At 47.2% G+C, this 13,421-nt stretch overlaps 1 protein-coding gene across 2 annotated transcripts; it reads right to left on the reverse strand.

The window, feature by feature from the left end:
* Positions 1–4,926: 4,926 nt before the first annotated feature.
* BRAT1 (BRCA1 associated ATM activator 1) lies at positions 4,927–13,089 on the reverse strand. Of its 2 annotated transcripts, none has more exons than XM_084216624.1 (13): positions 12,858–13,089; positions 12,336–12,490; positions 11,402–11,546; positions 10,213–10,597; positions 10,003–10,122; positions 9,455–9,546; positions 9,087–9,205; positions 8,410–8,596; positions 8,211–8,284; positions 7,572–7,674; positions 7,184–7,282; positions 6,050–6,228; positions 4,927–5,866 (listed from the first exon to the last, which is right to left on the reverse strand). In XM_084216624.1, the coding sequence occupies exons 1-13, from the start codon at positions 13,033–13,035 to the stop codon at positions 5,141–5,143; spliced, it is 2,562 nt and encodes an 853-aa protein (XP_084072750.1). In that variant the 5' UTR covers positions 13,036–13,089; the 3' UTR covers positions 4,927–5,140. The 2 variants fall into 2 exon arrangements, with proteins under 2 accessions (XP_084072750.1, XP_084072749.1); XM_084216623.1 differs by having other exon boundaries at positions 11,402–11,549.
* Between the last annotated feature and the right edge of the window lie 332 nt (positions 13,090–13,421).

Genomic DNA, 13,421 nt, shown 5'->3' on the forward strand with positions numbered 1-13,421 from the left:
ACTAGTGATGCCTTTGTGCCTTGCTGGATCTCAGGCTCCTGAACAACTCAACCATCATTTCATGTAATTTTAAATTTACAGTTTGGATACTTTATTTACGAGGATAAATGTTGTTTACAGCTCTGAAATCTTGTCATCTTTTCCAAATATTGAAGAAAGCCCACAGGTTCCCTTTAGAAGCTGACAAGTGGGGGTTTTGTTGATTTTGTTGTTGTTTCACATGGCCCTCACTGAAAACACCGTCACTGCTCTCTGTTTTCAGAAGTGGGCCATTTAACTGAGAAAGCCATGTTTGCCTTATGCACTACCTCACTGGGAAGAAAATATCTTGAAAGAGCATGCAATATTAAAGGTATTTTGAATCAAATTCACTTCAACTGGTTTCAGTAGAAGATTTAGCCTTGTTTTCACAGGGCTCTTTGTCAGAGCCTAAAGCACAAAATATTCTGTTGGGTCAAAGTTAAGGTTACTAGACAGTTATGAAAACAGCATTTTTATCCTCAATTACGTGGACAAGACAAGATTGCTGTGCAGCCACAGCTGTTTGTCTCAGGGCTGTGATGGATGCTGTCACTTAGCAACCACTGCCATTTGTGTTTTAACTGCAGCTTTTTTGTTGTTGGCACGTAATGAGAGTTGTAATCACGAGCTCAGTCCCATGGAGGGTGTTTGTTATCAAGAGTGATGGGTTTAGGACTCACCTGTGCCCCAGCCTATAAGGCTGAATCAGATTTCAAGTGTGATGGCTAATGCAGCTTAATAAGGGTTTGTTTAGGAGCTGCCTTGGCTGGGCCAAGTCATGTTTCAAGATGTGCAGCCTGCATTCACCATCTGCCAGACCTGGCTCTGCAGCTCCTTCGTGCTGGTCACAGCCCTGCCTGGTTTGAGGCCAAAGCTCAGATTTGAGTGCAGAAAGGAGGGACCAGCCTGGGCAAGCCTGGATGTCTGTGTGCACCAGGAATATGGGCTCAGAGGAGACTGGAAATGTCAGGAGGGAAAGATAATGAGATGGGAGAACTGAAGATTGAAGGTCTCTGTCTCTTGAGGGTAATTCTCACCTATCCTGCAATGAGGGAAAAGGGTCAGACCTATGACAGTTCAAACTCTAACATTCTACAGATTAAGGTCGTGGTTTAACACCTGGTCTGATCTAACTAAGAAATGTCTCTCAAAGAGGTGGGTGCACCTTCTGTCCAGACACTGGGTTGAAGTTAACAACCAGGCAAGTGGGGAGTAACTTGGTTTGTATGGGCTTGTTTTGGAGGCAGAGGTGTGAGGAGTATCCTTGGAGCCCTGTTATATGTTCACTATAATGTAAATTAACACTTTCAGCTGGTGTTCTCTGAGCAGAGAGTGAGTATTGGTACCACAGATAGAAAAACTGCTTTCTTTAAATTCATTTTGCTCTAACTGAAGTTGTTGTGTAATTGCACCTGTAGCTCTGCAGGGACCCTTGGTGAGGGCTGCTCATCCCCCTTCCTTTGGGGGGTCTAGGAGAGCCCCCAGGATGTGTTTCCTCACAGTTGCACATCCTCAGCTCTGCTCTGCCTTGTCCAGAAGAACACACTGCTCCTTCAAACCCCATTTCTGTGTGTCCTGCTCCAAGGGTCAAGGCAGGAGCTGTCCTGCCTCTGGAGCAGCAGGGCTCACACAGCCCAAGGTCTGGCCCTGCTGAAGGGCTGCTTTATTTCTCAGCAGAAGACAAAACCCTCTGCTCTGAGGGGAAATGACACAGACCACAGAGCTGCTGCTGCTGGTATGTATTCCATTGTAAATTGCTGAGATCTGCTGCAGTGAAGCTTTTTGAGTTCCTCTCTAATGCACACTGGTTTTTAGAAGCCTTGATGAATATGTATTGAAAGGTAGAGCAGATTTTATCAGAGGAGGATAGAAGGAATTGCATAGATGTGCACAAATTGATCTGTAATCACAGATCATGTATATCTAAGCTGAAGCAACAGCCCTAGACATTTATGGCCCATTTTTGACTAAGTTGTGCAATTAGTGTAATTAGGCAAAGAATATTCTTTGTATTGTAAATGTCTAGTGTATTAAACCAGAAAATTAACAGCCATTTCTTTGGCAGCTTTCATTAAGCCATTGCTAGCACAGGGCTGAGCCAAAGATGCTTATTCTCTCTAGTGTCTGAGTCTGAGCAGTTAAAGGATAAATCCTCTCTTCAGAGCTTCGTTGAAATGTGTTGAAAGCAACTCTAGGAATTTCCTACCTGTGTACAGATCAGACAACACAACTTAGCATTGCCCCTGTGCAGACAAAGAGCTGAAATGAGCTTTGAAATTTTCTTCTTTCACAGCACCAGACACCAGAGATACAATTTTCTTAAGCTGTGATATTTTTTGTCGATACCACCTGCATTTCTCCTGCCAGCTATTTTGTTTCAAAGGACAGTCCTGAGCCTCCAGTCCTCTTGCACTGAGGCCCGTGTGTGGCCACAGCCTCTGGCACAATCAGCTCTGTGGGTGTTGGAAAAACTCTCAGTGGTGCCTGCCTCCTGCAGGAACCAAACACAGCTACAGCTCTCATGGGATAAATGCTGGAGTTTCCAGAGAAATCCATCCCAAAATGTCCATAAGAGCAGGCCAGGCAGCCCCTCCTTCTCTATGCTGTGTGACAGAGTGAGCTGGAGGGACAGCTGTTGTTGGGCTGTGAAGGGGTTAAATAACAATGGCACTTGCAGAAGTGGATGCTCAGGATGCACCTGGGGGCAGCCAAAGCTGCTCAGGGCTGTCTCCTTGGGAGCCAAGTCTTTTCCCCTGGTGCAGCATGACCACAGCTCTTTGGCAAGACTTGGCACAGAGTGTAATTCTGAACCCAGCAGGAAGCTCTGGGACTGGGATAAGGATCTTGTGGAGGTACAAAAAAATAGCCTGGGTAGGCAAGAAGGGGGTTTAAAATAAGTTGTGAGTGTAAGCAAGTGGGGGAAGGCTTGTATGAGTCCTCAAGTGTGTGAAGGTGGGTATCCTAGAGAGGTACCCCAGCATGAGGGATGATCCACATCAACAGCTGTTTGGTGTGTGTTCATAAATTTCACAGCTAAATTTCCAACTCAAAAATCCCACCCCATTGTTTTCTGTAGAAAGAATTGTGCAATTTCTAGCTTGCTTTCATCTCCCTTAATCTCTCTAGGCCTGGCATTTGTTCCACACTCTGCCCAGATATCCATGACCCTCCCTGTTTCTCCCAGCTCTCAGGGGCAGCATGGCAGTGCCAGCACCTTGTGGCACTCCACTGTCACTGGAGCAGCAGAGAAAACAAAAGGCAAAGGAGGGAGCTCAGACAGACAGAAATACAGAGCCAGCACTGTGACAGAGCTGCTGGAGGTGGAGTCCTGTTTTTAATGAAAGAGGAAACAAGTCCTTAATACCCCTTCTATAGGTAAGGAGCCCCCCAGCTTGTTGTACGTTTGGTTTTTAGTGGACAAGTGTAAAAACACAGATTTGGACTGCAATTAGGCAAATGCTACAAACATAATGTCACCCTCACCCCAGCTTATTAAAAAGAAAAAGGAGTGCCATGAAAAATTAATAGGTCTGGGAGTTGAGAGACCTTGGTAATAAGCAGTGAGTTTTCCTTCTGTAACAACTAACTTTTTCAATTTGCTGGTATCTGAGTAACTCCTTGGAGTCTCCCAAACTGCAGAGTCCTGAAAGGACAAGAATTACAGTGCTGAACAGGAGGGAGGGTTCACCCAGCAACCCAGCACAGCTGACCTACTGTCAACACAGAATGCTGCTCTTGGAACTGCAGTGCCTTCACTAGACAGGACTGCTGGAACTCCACAAACACTCCACACCTCTAAAAGCACATCCCTGCTCTCTCACTAACCCTTTCTGTTTCTGAGATGGATGCAGTGACAGGAAAAGGCCTGAATTTTGCTATCTTCTGTCTTTGGCCAGGTGTAGACCCAGCTCAGGTGGAATTGTGTGTCAGAAGCAGAGCTATTCTCTCCTAAAAACAGCTGCTGCAAAACCCAAGGGCTCTGTCACACATAAAGCTGTGCACAGAGCAAGAGGCAAGTGTGCTGCTTTCCTCAAAAGGCACAGTGCAAACCTCAGCCTCAGCAGCAAGAGATCCAAACCACACCTCAGCCCACTGTACTGCTGCAGGGAGGAGACTTGTACAGTCCTTCCACTGCTTCAGATGCTCCAGCCCCAAAATCAGTGTCCTGTTCTGCCTCTCCACAGGCTGCAGGGGATAAAGGATGCTCAGTAACACCTCAGTGCTGGGAAAGAGCCCACCATGGTTTGATCTGCTGCTAAAAGTACTGTTTGCTTTGGGTTTTTTTTTCAAGGTTGCAGAGAGCTTCTTAGCACATGGCAAGATACTGGGGCAAGTTGCCTATTGCACTCATCCCTAAGTTTTTAAAAAACTGGCAATTTTTTCTCAGAAAATGATGTTGCCATTCACACTATGTCCGCTGGTTTCTAATTGTTACCAAAGCTAACCACAGATCAAATTCATCTTGAAAAATCTTTAAATGTAAGTTTCTCTCAAAAGTTGGAAACTGAGTACTTTAGGAATGAAAAATAGGAGCACTTGAAAAAAAACATCAGCAAAATGAACTTGTTTCTGGCTTCAATTAAAACCAAAGTCAGCATTCTGGTGTCAGTGCTGAGATCAAACAAGTCTGTGATCTATAGGAGAAAATTTGTAATGCCAAGGATGATCAGCTTTTGACTCCTTAAATGCCACTTTCTGCTCTAGACCTCAGAATGCACAAGGGAAGCTGAGAACTCTGTTTATAGAATAAATACAGAAAGGTCAAAACAAGTGTCCCTTTAAACCAGTCTCCATCAGTTGCAGCTACTCTGGCTCTAAAAGGAGCCTGCAACAGCTTGTTTTCAGTCACTCTTTTGTTTTTTTTTTAAATGCTTCCTTATGTAGGCATGGTCTGGTGTTTTCTTAAAAGACAACAACTTAAAAAAAAAAAACAAACGCCATTCTTGATGTTTTTACTTTGAAAAAGAAAAAACAGTTTATTGGAAATGACACTTAAGAAAAAAAATATTCATCAGTATTAAAGCAAAGATTTTCTAACCCATTTAACAGATAACAAAACCATCCTTCTCCTCCAGAAGAAAACTGCTAGAGCACTGCTCCTTCAGAGCCAAAGCTGTGTTCAGTAACAGTCAACTTCATTATCCTCTATGGTCCCCACAGCAGCAAGGATGTCCTGTAAGAGGGACTGAGGGCTTTCCTCCACATGGTCACTACTTTTATTTAGCTCATCATGCAGCTCCAGTAAGTCTATTGCACCCAAAGCTAACATCATGCTCTCTGGGTCTTGGAAATCCACCCCAACATCACCATCCACGGGGAAGTTCTGAGCCAGAGAACCCTGTCTTAGTGTCCTCTGTAACCAGGCAATGCCACGTCCTGCAGGTGAATCTTCAATCTCCTGTGGATTCTCCAAAGTACTCATGGGGTAGAAATGACCTCTCAAGCCAACCAGCACATCACAGGCTCTCTGCCCCACGGGTTTGTCACAGTCACACAAAGATCCAAACAAAAACCCAAACAGCTTTGCTCGACAAAACACCTGCAGCAGCTCGTTCTGAGGGGTGGAACTTGGGACTGCAGAGGAGACAGGAGCATAGGGACACTGGGAAAGCTGGCAAATGGTCTGGCTACAGAAAACTTCAACCAGCTCCAAACCACCAAGTCTGACTTCCCAGTCTAAGTCATGCTCCACAGTCTGGATGACTCTAGAGACAAACTGCTCTGTATCTTCCAGCTGACCTGTGCAGCCTTCTCTCAGCCACTTGGTGAAGATGCTGATCACAGCTCTCCTAGGAAAGCCCTCTGAGTCTGTTGACAGGATTTCCTGAAGCTTTGCTACGATGCTCTGGATGCAAAAAGAGAAAGAACAGTGAGGGGAGGAAAACGCAAAGAAACAAAAACAACAGAGGTGAAAAATCTTCTCATTACTGGATGTGCAACCTGCCTGCATCAGCAGATAACTTGGGAAGAAAGAAGCAGTACAGCAGTGAACTGATGGGAATTGCTCATGCACAAAAGGTTATCCCACCTCTTTGTTATATTGATTGCCAGTGACAGGTGACTCTGGAGCAAAGCAAGTGATGGGGGCCAGGTGTCCCACTGCAGTCACGGCACTTGCTCGCACGTAGCTCTCTGGGTCCTCCAGCAGGTTCTCTGTCAGCCTCAGCACCTCTGAGGACAGGAGACACTGCCTGAGCTCCTTCTGGTCTGGAAACAAGACAGCAATCCAATGAAGTGGGACTTCATTCCCTCTGAGTGTGAAGCTGTTTCCAATGCAAACAGTCCTTTGCCTCGTACGAGGACGGCCGCTGCCTGCAGGGACAGCTGCCAGGGAGAGGAGCTGCTGCAGGACCAGGCAGATGTTCTGTGTCAGGCTCCCCCCCTCCCAGCAGCTTTTAGTCAAGCCCTGACAGACACTGGAACTTGGAGAATTGCACTTAGAGTTGTTTTAACAGCAAGAAAAAACTTTCCGCAGCAAGTGGGGACATGGTTCCAGCCTCATCAAATTTATGCCTTTGCTTAAAGGAAGAAAAAACAGTCTTCCTTTCCTGCTGCCAGGCATATGGCAGAGGAAACAAAAGTAACTGCAGCACTGAGAGGGGCTGCAGTGTAAAGTGCTAATGCAGCTGAGGATGTTGGATACTTCCTTTGTGAGCTGGGGACAACAGCACTTGATAACACTCCTCTCCTTTCCAACACAGCAGAGCTACTGTAGGAAAATCAGAATTGCCTCAGTGATACCTGCTGCGAGGCCTTAGCTATCAATAAAGCAGAAAATCAGTAATTAATCCCAAGCATATAAAGCAGGTCTAGACTTTTAGCCTCCTAAAGGCCAGCCCCCAGCCTGTTAAAAGAAGTGAAAACCAGAAAGTATTCTCTGCCATGAAGCACTGTCACCTGCCTTGACAGACATGTCTCAACACCTCAGTTTAACTCACCAAAACTGCCATTAAGGCAGGTACAGCAATCTGAGTTCAACAGAAAAAGCAGAGTAAATTTATTAATATTTTTGTCAGATTTTGGTCATGATCTAAGAATAAAAATCTTGACAATTCTTTCTTTTCTCAGCCCTCCAGTTACAGGTCAGAAGATGCTTCACCAGCCTGACTTTCACACCATTAAAGGAAACCTCAAATCTGACCTGGTAAATCTTTGCACCTACCTCTCAAGCACTTAACCATGGAAGTGAGGAACTCCAGGGAAGAATCTCTTACTTCCCAGCAGGGACTGCACAAACGTTTCTGCAGCACCACCAGCACATCTGTAAAAGGCAAGTGACAAACCTGAATGGACATGAAAGGCAACAAGCCTTCCTGAAACACTCACTGTACAACCCCTACACCATTTCATCTGATACAATCCCTTTTGCTGCTGCTGGGTGCTTCTTCCAGAGTTCTGCAAAGCACTATTTGGGCAGCTCAACTTAAATTCAACATAATTGTGAACAATTAAAATAAGTGAATCCAGTGCTTTGAGCAGAGAGGTAGGCAGGAGCAGATTTCATGTGTGCCTCTAGCTGCTGTTTGTCCCAGCTGGAACAGCTTCATTACCTTCCAAAATCTTCTCAGTTTGTGGCCACTGACTGTTGGAGGAGGACAGCTCCTGCAAGTGCACCAACCACTTGGATGTAGCTTGAAAGGTTTTCTTTAGAACCTGAAGCAATGTAAAGCAGATTGACTTTACTACAGGAAGAGGCAGTGCTGCCTTTAAAGGTGTAATTAATTTTAGCCTCAAACTTACAGAGAATTTATCAGAATAAAAAAGTGTATATGCCTCCTTACTAAGAAGCCAGTCACAAAAAATGGTGCTTAAATACAATTTCTAACAAACACCTAGAAAATCCCCGTGTTCAGGTCAATATTACAAAGTTCTAGTATCTCCAGCTTCGGGTTTGCAGCTGCCATCAGAGTCACTCAAACAAAACAAAGCAAAAAACCAAATCCCATTAATAAAAAGAATTCAATACTTCATGACCATGAGTATGTCAGTGGACATGATGGCTCCTGTCTTCTCAAGAACTCTCCATGTACTGGTCATGTACTTGCTCATTATAATTTTAGCTATTTTCTGCAAGCCACCCAGGACAAGACAACTGTCCTAAGAAACAACTGCAGTCAGACCCTTAAGGAGAATTACACCCCACTGGGGCACACTAATAGACCTGGATCTCTCCCTAGTTCTATACTCACAGTAGGGCTGGTGTTTGGACTCTGCAGATATGCCAGAAGGACATCAAACAGACTTCCTATGAGAGTGTCACACTCTGAAACAGAAAACACAAACCCAAAGGACCAATACTGAGATGTGGAGCAGCCAAATCCCTGCTGAAATACACAAAGACATAGAATTGTAAAATTGTTTTGGATAAGAAAGCAAAGATTAACTCACCTTTTTTCTCTGAGAGTGCTGCAAGGACATCGAGGGCTGACTTTTGCACTCTGAAGCAATTGATCAGATTCCGGCTGATTGTGCTTCCCAGAGGAGAAGGTGGGCTCAGGAAGCCATTGCAGAATTGTAATATTGTCATGAGAGAGTGCAGCAAAGACACACAGGGTAAATCCACTCTTAAATGTTTCTAATAGGTGAGAAAGAAAAGAAAAATTTTGAGCAACAGTCTCAAGTACAGAGCAGTTTTAGGTCAGAAGGCAGCAAAAACATTGCAACTTCTAGTGGGTTCTTAAGGTATCACAATGCCAATAACTACAAATAAATGATCTTCCTCTCTTCCAAGAACTGCTTCACAGATGGAAGGAGATTCTTCTGACTGCTTGGGAAAGCAGCTCAGTTTGTGTTTCTTCTCAGGATCAATAATTGCAATACAAGTAAGGTATGGTAACAAAGCTCATCAAGACAAATTTAAAACTTAAGTGCAGTCCCTCTTTAAGAGTCTCAGTATCCCTCTGTTGTCCTGTTTAGAGCCTACTGTGCTAAATTTCCTTAAACTATGGAAACCCTCACTGCCAACTCCTCTCCACATTCTGTTATGCTCTACTGAAAAAGTCTGCAACCATCTTAACACTGTCTTTCAAGGTCCAGGCTCTTTTTTTCCCCTCTCTGAATATTACCAGAGACAGCAGCTTCTCCAGGTGAGTGAGGGTCTGACACAGGAGACCAGCACAAGATGTCTTGGAGGACAGAAGACTTTCAACAGTGGCAGGATCACTGACAGACTCATCCAGCAAACCTAGAGGACCAAAGAAGGGAAGAGCTCAGGTCATCAATGAATAGAAAAGGCTGTGATTTTTCAAGCCAACCAAGATATTCAGCTGATGTAGTATGAACATGCCTTCAAATGCAACTGGCAGTAGGATTTACCACAAACACTGCTACTGTCCTTGACTTCTCCTACTCTTTTTCCTCCAGTTTTGGCTGCACCAGGCACTTAAAATAGTGGCAAGCAGACTGGCCTCTAACTTTTCTGTCACAACTGTACCTGCACATTCCAGTGGCTGGGAGGCTGCTCTCAAAATACAGTCCATTGGCTGAAGCAGAACAGTCAGTGCCTGAATCCTGACATCTTGTGGGCTTCAAGGAGGAAACAGCAGTTACCAACACAAGTAAGCTTCAATTCCTTCCCAAATACTTGCCCCCAAATGCTGAGCAGGATAATGATTTTCATGCAGATTTTTAAACAAGCCAGCAATGACAAAGCAACAAAAGCAACATCACAATCTGAGCCTTCTTCCAAGGCCCCCTTGCTACCTGAAAGCAGAGGAAACATGGCTCTGGAATTAAGAAGCAGCTTTGTCAAGCTATGCAAATAGAGAGTGGGATCCTGTGTAAGGAGGCTGGGAGAGAGGCATATCTTGTCAACAAAAGTGTCCTTCTATCTTAGAACAAGAGTGTTACTTAGCCTGGAAATCAGTATCTGTATGTGCTGTATTCATCTGATGATTTCCTGCTGCTTTTTCACTACCTAAAGGGGAATTATGGAGCAGAAACACCTGCACAGCGCAGAAATTTCATTGCTTTAAGTCCTACCATTTGCAGAGCTTCAGAAGTCCCACTGCCAGAGGACCTGCTTGTACTGGGGTTAAGTGTTCCAGAGCAGAAGTTACTAATGCCCAAAAGCTGCCTTCAGTGCCACAAAATGCAGGGGATCTGAGAAGAGAGAAGTGTAAGTGTAACCCATCCCAGGGTGGCAAACAGCTCTATCTCAGCACGGGCTCCAAGGAGCCACAAGATCTTTACCGTGCCACGTTCAGCAGAAGATTGGCCAGCAGGGGCTGTGCTTGAACAGTCTCCTCCAGCAGAAAGGATTCTATTTGCTTTGCTATGTCTAACCAGAGGACTTCAGTCCATGCAGCATAGCAACTGCCAAAGCAACTGCCAAACAAACTGCTCAGCAGCTTCAGTGACTGCTCGATGTGAGAGGCAGAGCTGGACTGAAGGGACTCTTTGATGTGCTCTACAATCATCTGGGCACAGGCTGGCCAGTCACAGTCCTTGGTGCTGAGAGCTTTGGATGTTTCAGACTCTAGGGAGAAGGTGAGCATGTGCACCAGGAGCTGGCTGGCAGCTGAAGCCACAAACAGGCTGGGATCCCCTTGCAGAGTGAAGATCACATCCATGCCTCCTGTGGGAAAACAAAACCAGTCACTGGAGCAACAAACTACCAGTTATGACTCTAATTCAGGTACCACACAGCTTTACATGGTGGTGATGGGGTTTTCTTATACTTTATTTTGTAGTCTCTACTCAAAGTCAGCCAGTTCTTAAGAACAAGCAAACCGAAGAAAATAAAATTGTTTTCAGATCCTCAGGGGTTTAATAACTCAGGATCAGACTTCAATATAACATCAGTAACATTAGGAGAGTTGACAGCACACTCAATGTGTATTTATGGGCAGAGCCTGTACCATCTCTGGATATAACCAGTAGGAACAACATGAACAGCAGCATCAGCACCACTTTTCCATCACATGGACAGCAGCATGTGCTGCACTTTCATACCAATCCAGTCTTTTAGACCCCTACATGGGATCTAAAGTTGGTGCTAACAGCATAATTTACAAACCTCCCTAACAACAGGATTGCAAATGAAATAAGCCTCTGCTTAGTTTTTCTGCACTAAAATCATGCTGAAATGTACCCTTTAGTAGGAGATACAAATAAGAATACAGATAGCTCTTAATTTTATAAGGGCAATTTTATATGATTCTTTCCCCTCTGTAAAAAGCACCACTTTTGTTTGGAGAAAAAAGCCAAATGCATAACTAACTGAACAAAAGTTAACTTACTGCTTAGCTAACTTAACCAACATCTTTCAACGCCTTCGTTTTTTGGACAAATGGCTTTAACCCTAAATAACCAACGACACCCGTCTTGCACAGCAAGGGGCAGAGCAGGGAGGGGAGCTGGCAGCCCCAGCAGCACTCACCCGTGGAGCAGAGGCAGTGCAGGGCAGGCAGGTGGTGCAGCATGCTGTGCACGCCCTTCAGCCAGGCGCTGCGCACCGACGCGTCCTCCCACGCCGCGCCGCCCCGCGGGCCCTCCCGGCCAAAGAGCCTCACCAGCAGCTTCTCCTGCTGTGGCAGGCAGAAAACAGAGTCAACAGGGAGCAAAGGGGCTGCTCTGCGCCAGTCAAGAGTATCAGTGCTGTAGTGAAACCTCCTCTTGCTACAAGTATCATAAAATGGGCAGTGTTCAGAATCTCACGCTTAAACGCAACACACGGACAAACCAGGGTGCTCAAAATAAAAACTGCTTTGTTTGCAGGTGCTAAAGGACAACTTATGTGTGTCAGTTCCATCAGACTGCTTTATACACCTGTGCACATCTCTTCCCTGAATGAAGATTTTTGGGTTTTGTACTAAAATGTATCCTGGTGCGGAAAGCACTGCCTTAAAAAGCTCCCTTGTTTTTGCAGGGAATCAAAAATTTCCTGTCAACCTACTACAGAGGGAAAATGACATCTGTCAATGCAGTTTAAATCTGCAGGATCTGCCCTGGGATGCAGTATTGTGTAGTGACTGCTGAAGTAGTGTTCACAGAATGACTAGGTTGGCAGAGACCTTCAAGATCATCGAGGCCAATCCAGAGTTGGGTTACCCCATAAACTCTTTTGAACTAAAAATGGAAGCACTGCCCATCAGCACTCACAGTCCTGCTGTGGTGAGACAGAAGGGAGAAGCAGCTGTACACGAGAATTGAACAGGAATGGTGATTGTAGGTCTTTGCCGTCAAATCACTTTTGTTGAGCTGCTCCATGTAAGCCATACATTTACTAAGGAGAACGTGCACATTTTTGGGGACTGTCCATACAGAAGGAGCAGACAGGCACACAGCAGCAGGGACCCGGGTACCCGACTCACCTGCAGGTGCTGGAAGCGGCTCTCGGAGGAGGCGAGGATCCCGGCCAGCTGCAGGGCGAAGGACAGGATGCCGGGGCTGGGATCGGGCAGGGCCAGCACGGAGCTGAGGAGCTCTGTCAGACACGGGTTCTCCTGCACCAGCTCCACAGTGGGGTCTGCCCAGGAGAGGCCAGAGAACAGCAGCTCACTGCCAGGACTGAGCTTTGCAGAGCTTCAAAAGTCCCACTGCCACGACTGTCCTGTCTCACTAGAGTGGCTCCCTGAGCTGAGGTAAGCCCTGCCAGCGGCTAGAACTGATGAATGCGGGTGCACCCACAGCATTTTCAGGTGTCACAGCGCCCCAGCCAGCTGTGCAGGCGTTCCAACCCCACCTGGACCCCTGCTCCCGTGTCACCTGCTCCAGGTGACCCTGCCTCGGCACGGGGTTGCACTGGATGATCTCCAGAGGTCCCTTCCAACCCGAACTACTCTGCGAGCCCGTGATGGATCTCCGCTCCCCCGGGACCAGCCCCCGGCGCTCACCGAACCATGTCAGGCTGCGGAACCAGTCCAGCAGTTTCTCCAGGCAGGTGTCGTCGAGGCCGGACTGCCGCGGGTCGGCCAGGGCGGCGCAGACTCCGGGCAGCAGCACGGCGCACTCGCGGGTCATGGCGAAGCGGCGGCGGGCCCGGGCCACGAAGCGGGACTGGGGGTCACACATGGCCGGGGCCACCGGGGCCGAACCGAACCGACCCGGGCCGGCCCGGCCGCACCGCGACTGTCGCAAAGGGGGCGTGGCCGGTTGAGCGGGGGGCGCGGCCAGTGGCCGGTCAGGGGGCGTGACCCCGGGCGCGCTCCAGGGACCGGCGGTGGCTGCTGGACGGTAGCAGCGGTGCGCGGGATGGAGTTGCGCCCTTCCTCCAGTTATCCCGGCGCCCTCGGGCAGAAGCCCCCGGCCCGCAAGTGGAGCGGAGCCCTCGCAGAGGTCGCTCCGCCGCCCGCCGGGGTTTCGCTCCCCGCGGGGCCGCTTGGTGTCACCCGCGCTCCGCGGCCAGGCCGAGCCCTCCCCCGGCACTGCCTGCAGGCGCGCCCCCGCTCTGCGCATGC

Source organism: Fringilla coelebs (genome assembly GCF_963513975.1).
Source record: "Fringilla coelebs genome assembly, chromosome: 16".
Taxonomy (NCBI): Eukaryota; Metazoa; Chordata; class Aves; order Passeriformes; family Fringillidae; genus Fringilla; species Fringilla coelebs.

Bases quoted from the DNA above. Each gene is read 5' to 3' on its own strand.
- BRAT1 (XM_084216623.1), bottom strand. From the start codon at position 13,035: ATGTGTGACCCCCAGTCCCGCTTCGTGGCCCGGGCCCGCCGCCGCTTC. The intron at 12,491-12,857 runs GTGAGCGCCGGG...TCTCCTGGGCAG, and splicing joins CCGCAGCCTGACATGGTTCG to ACCCCACTGTGGAGCTGGTG. The intron at 10,123-10,212 runs GTAAAGATCTTG...CTCTCTTCTCAG, and splicing joins CTTCTGCTGAACGTGGCACG to ATCCCCTGCATTTTGTGGCA.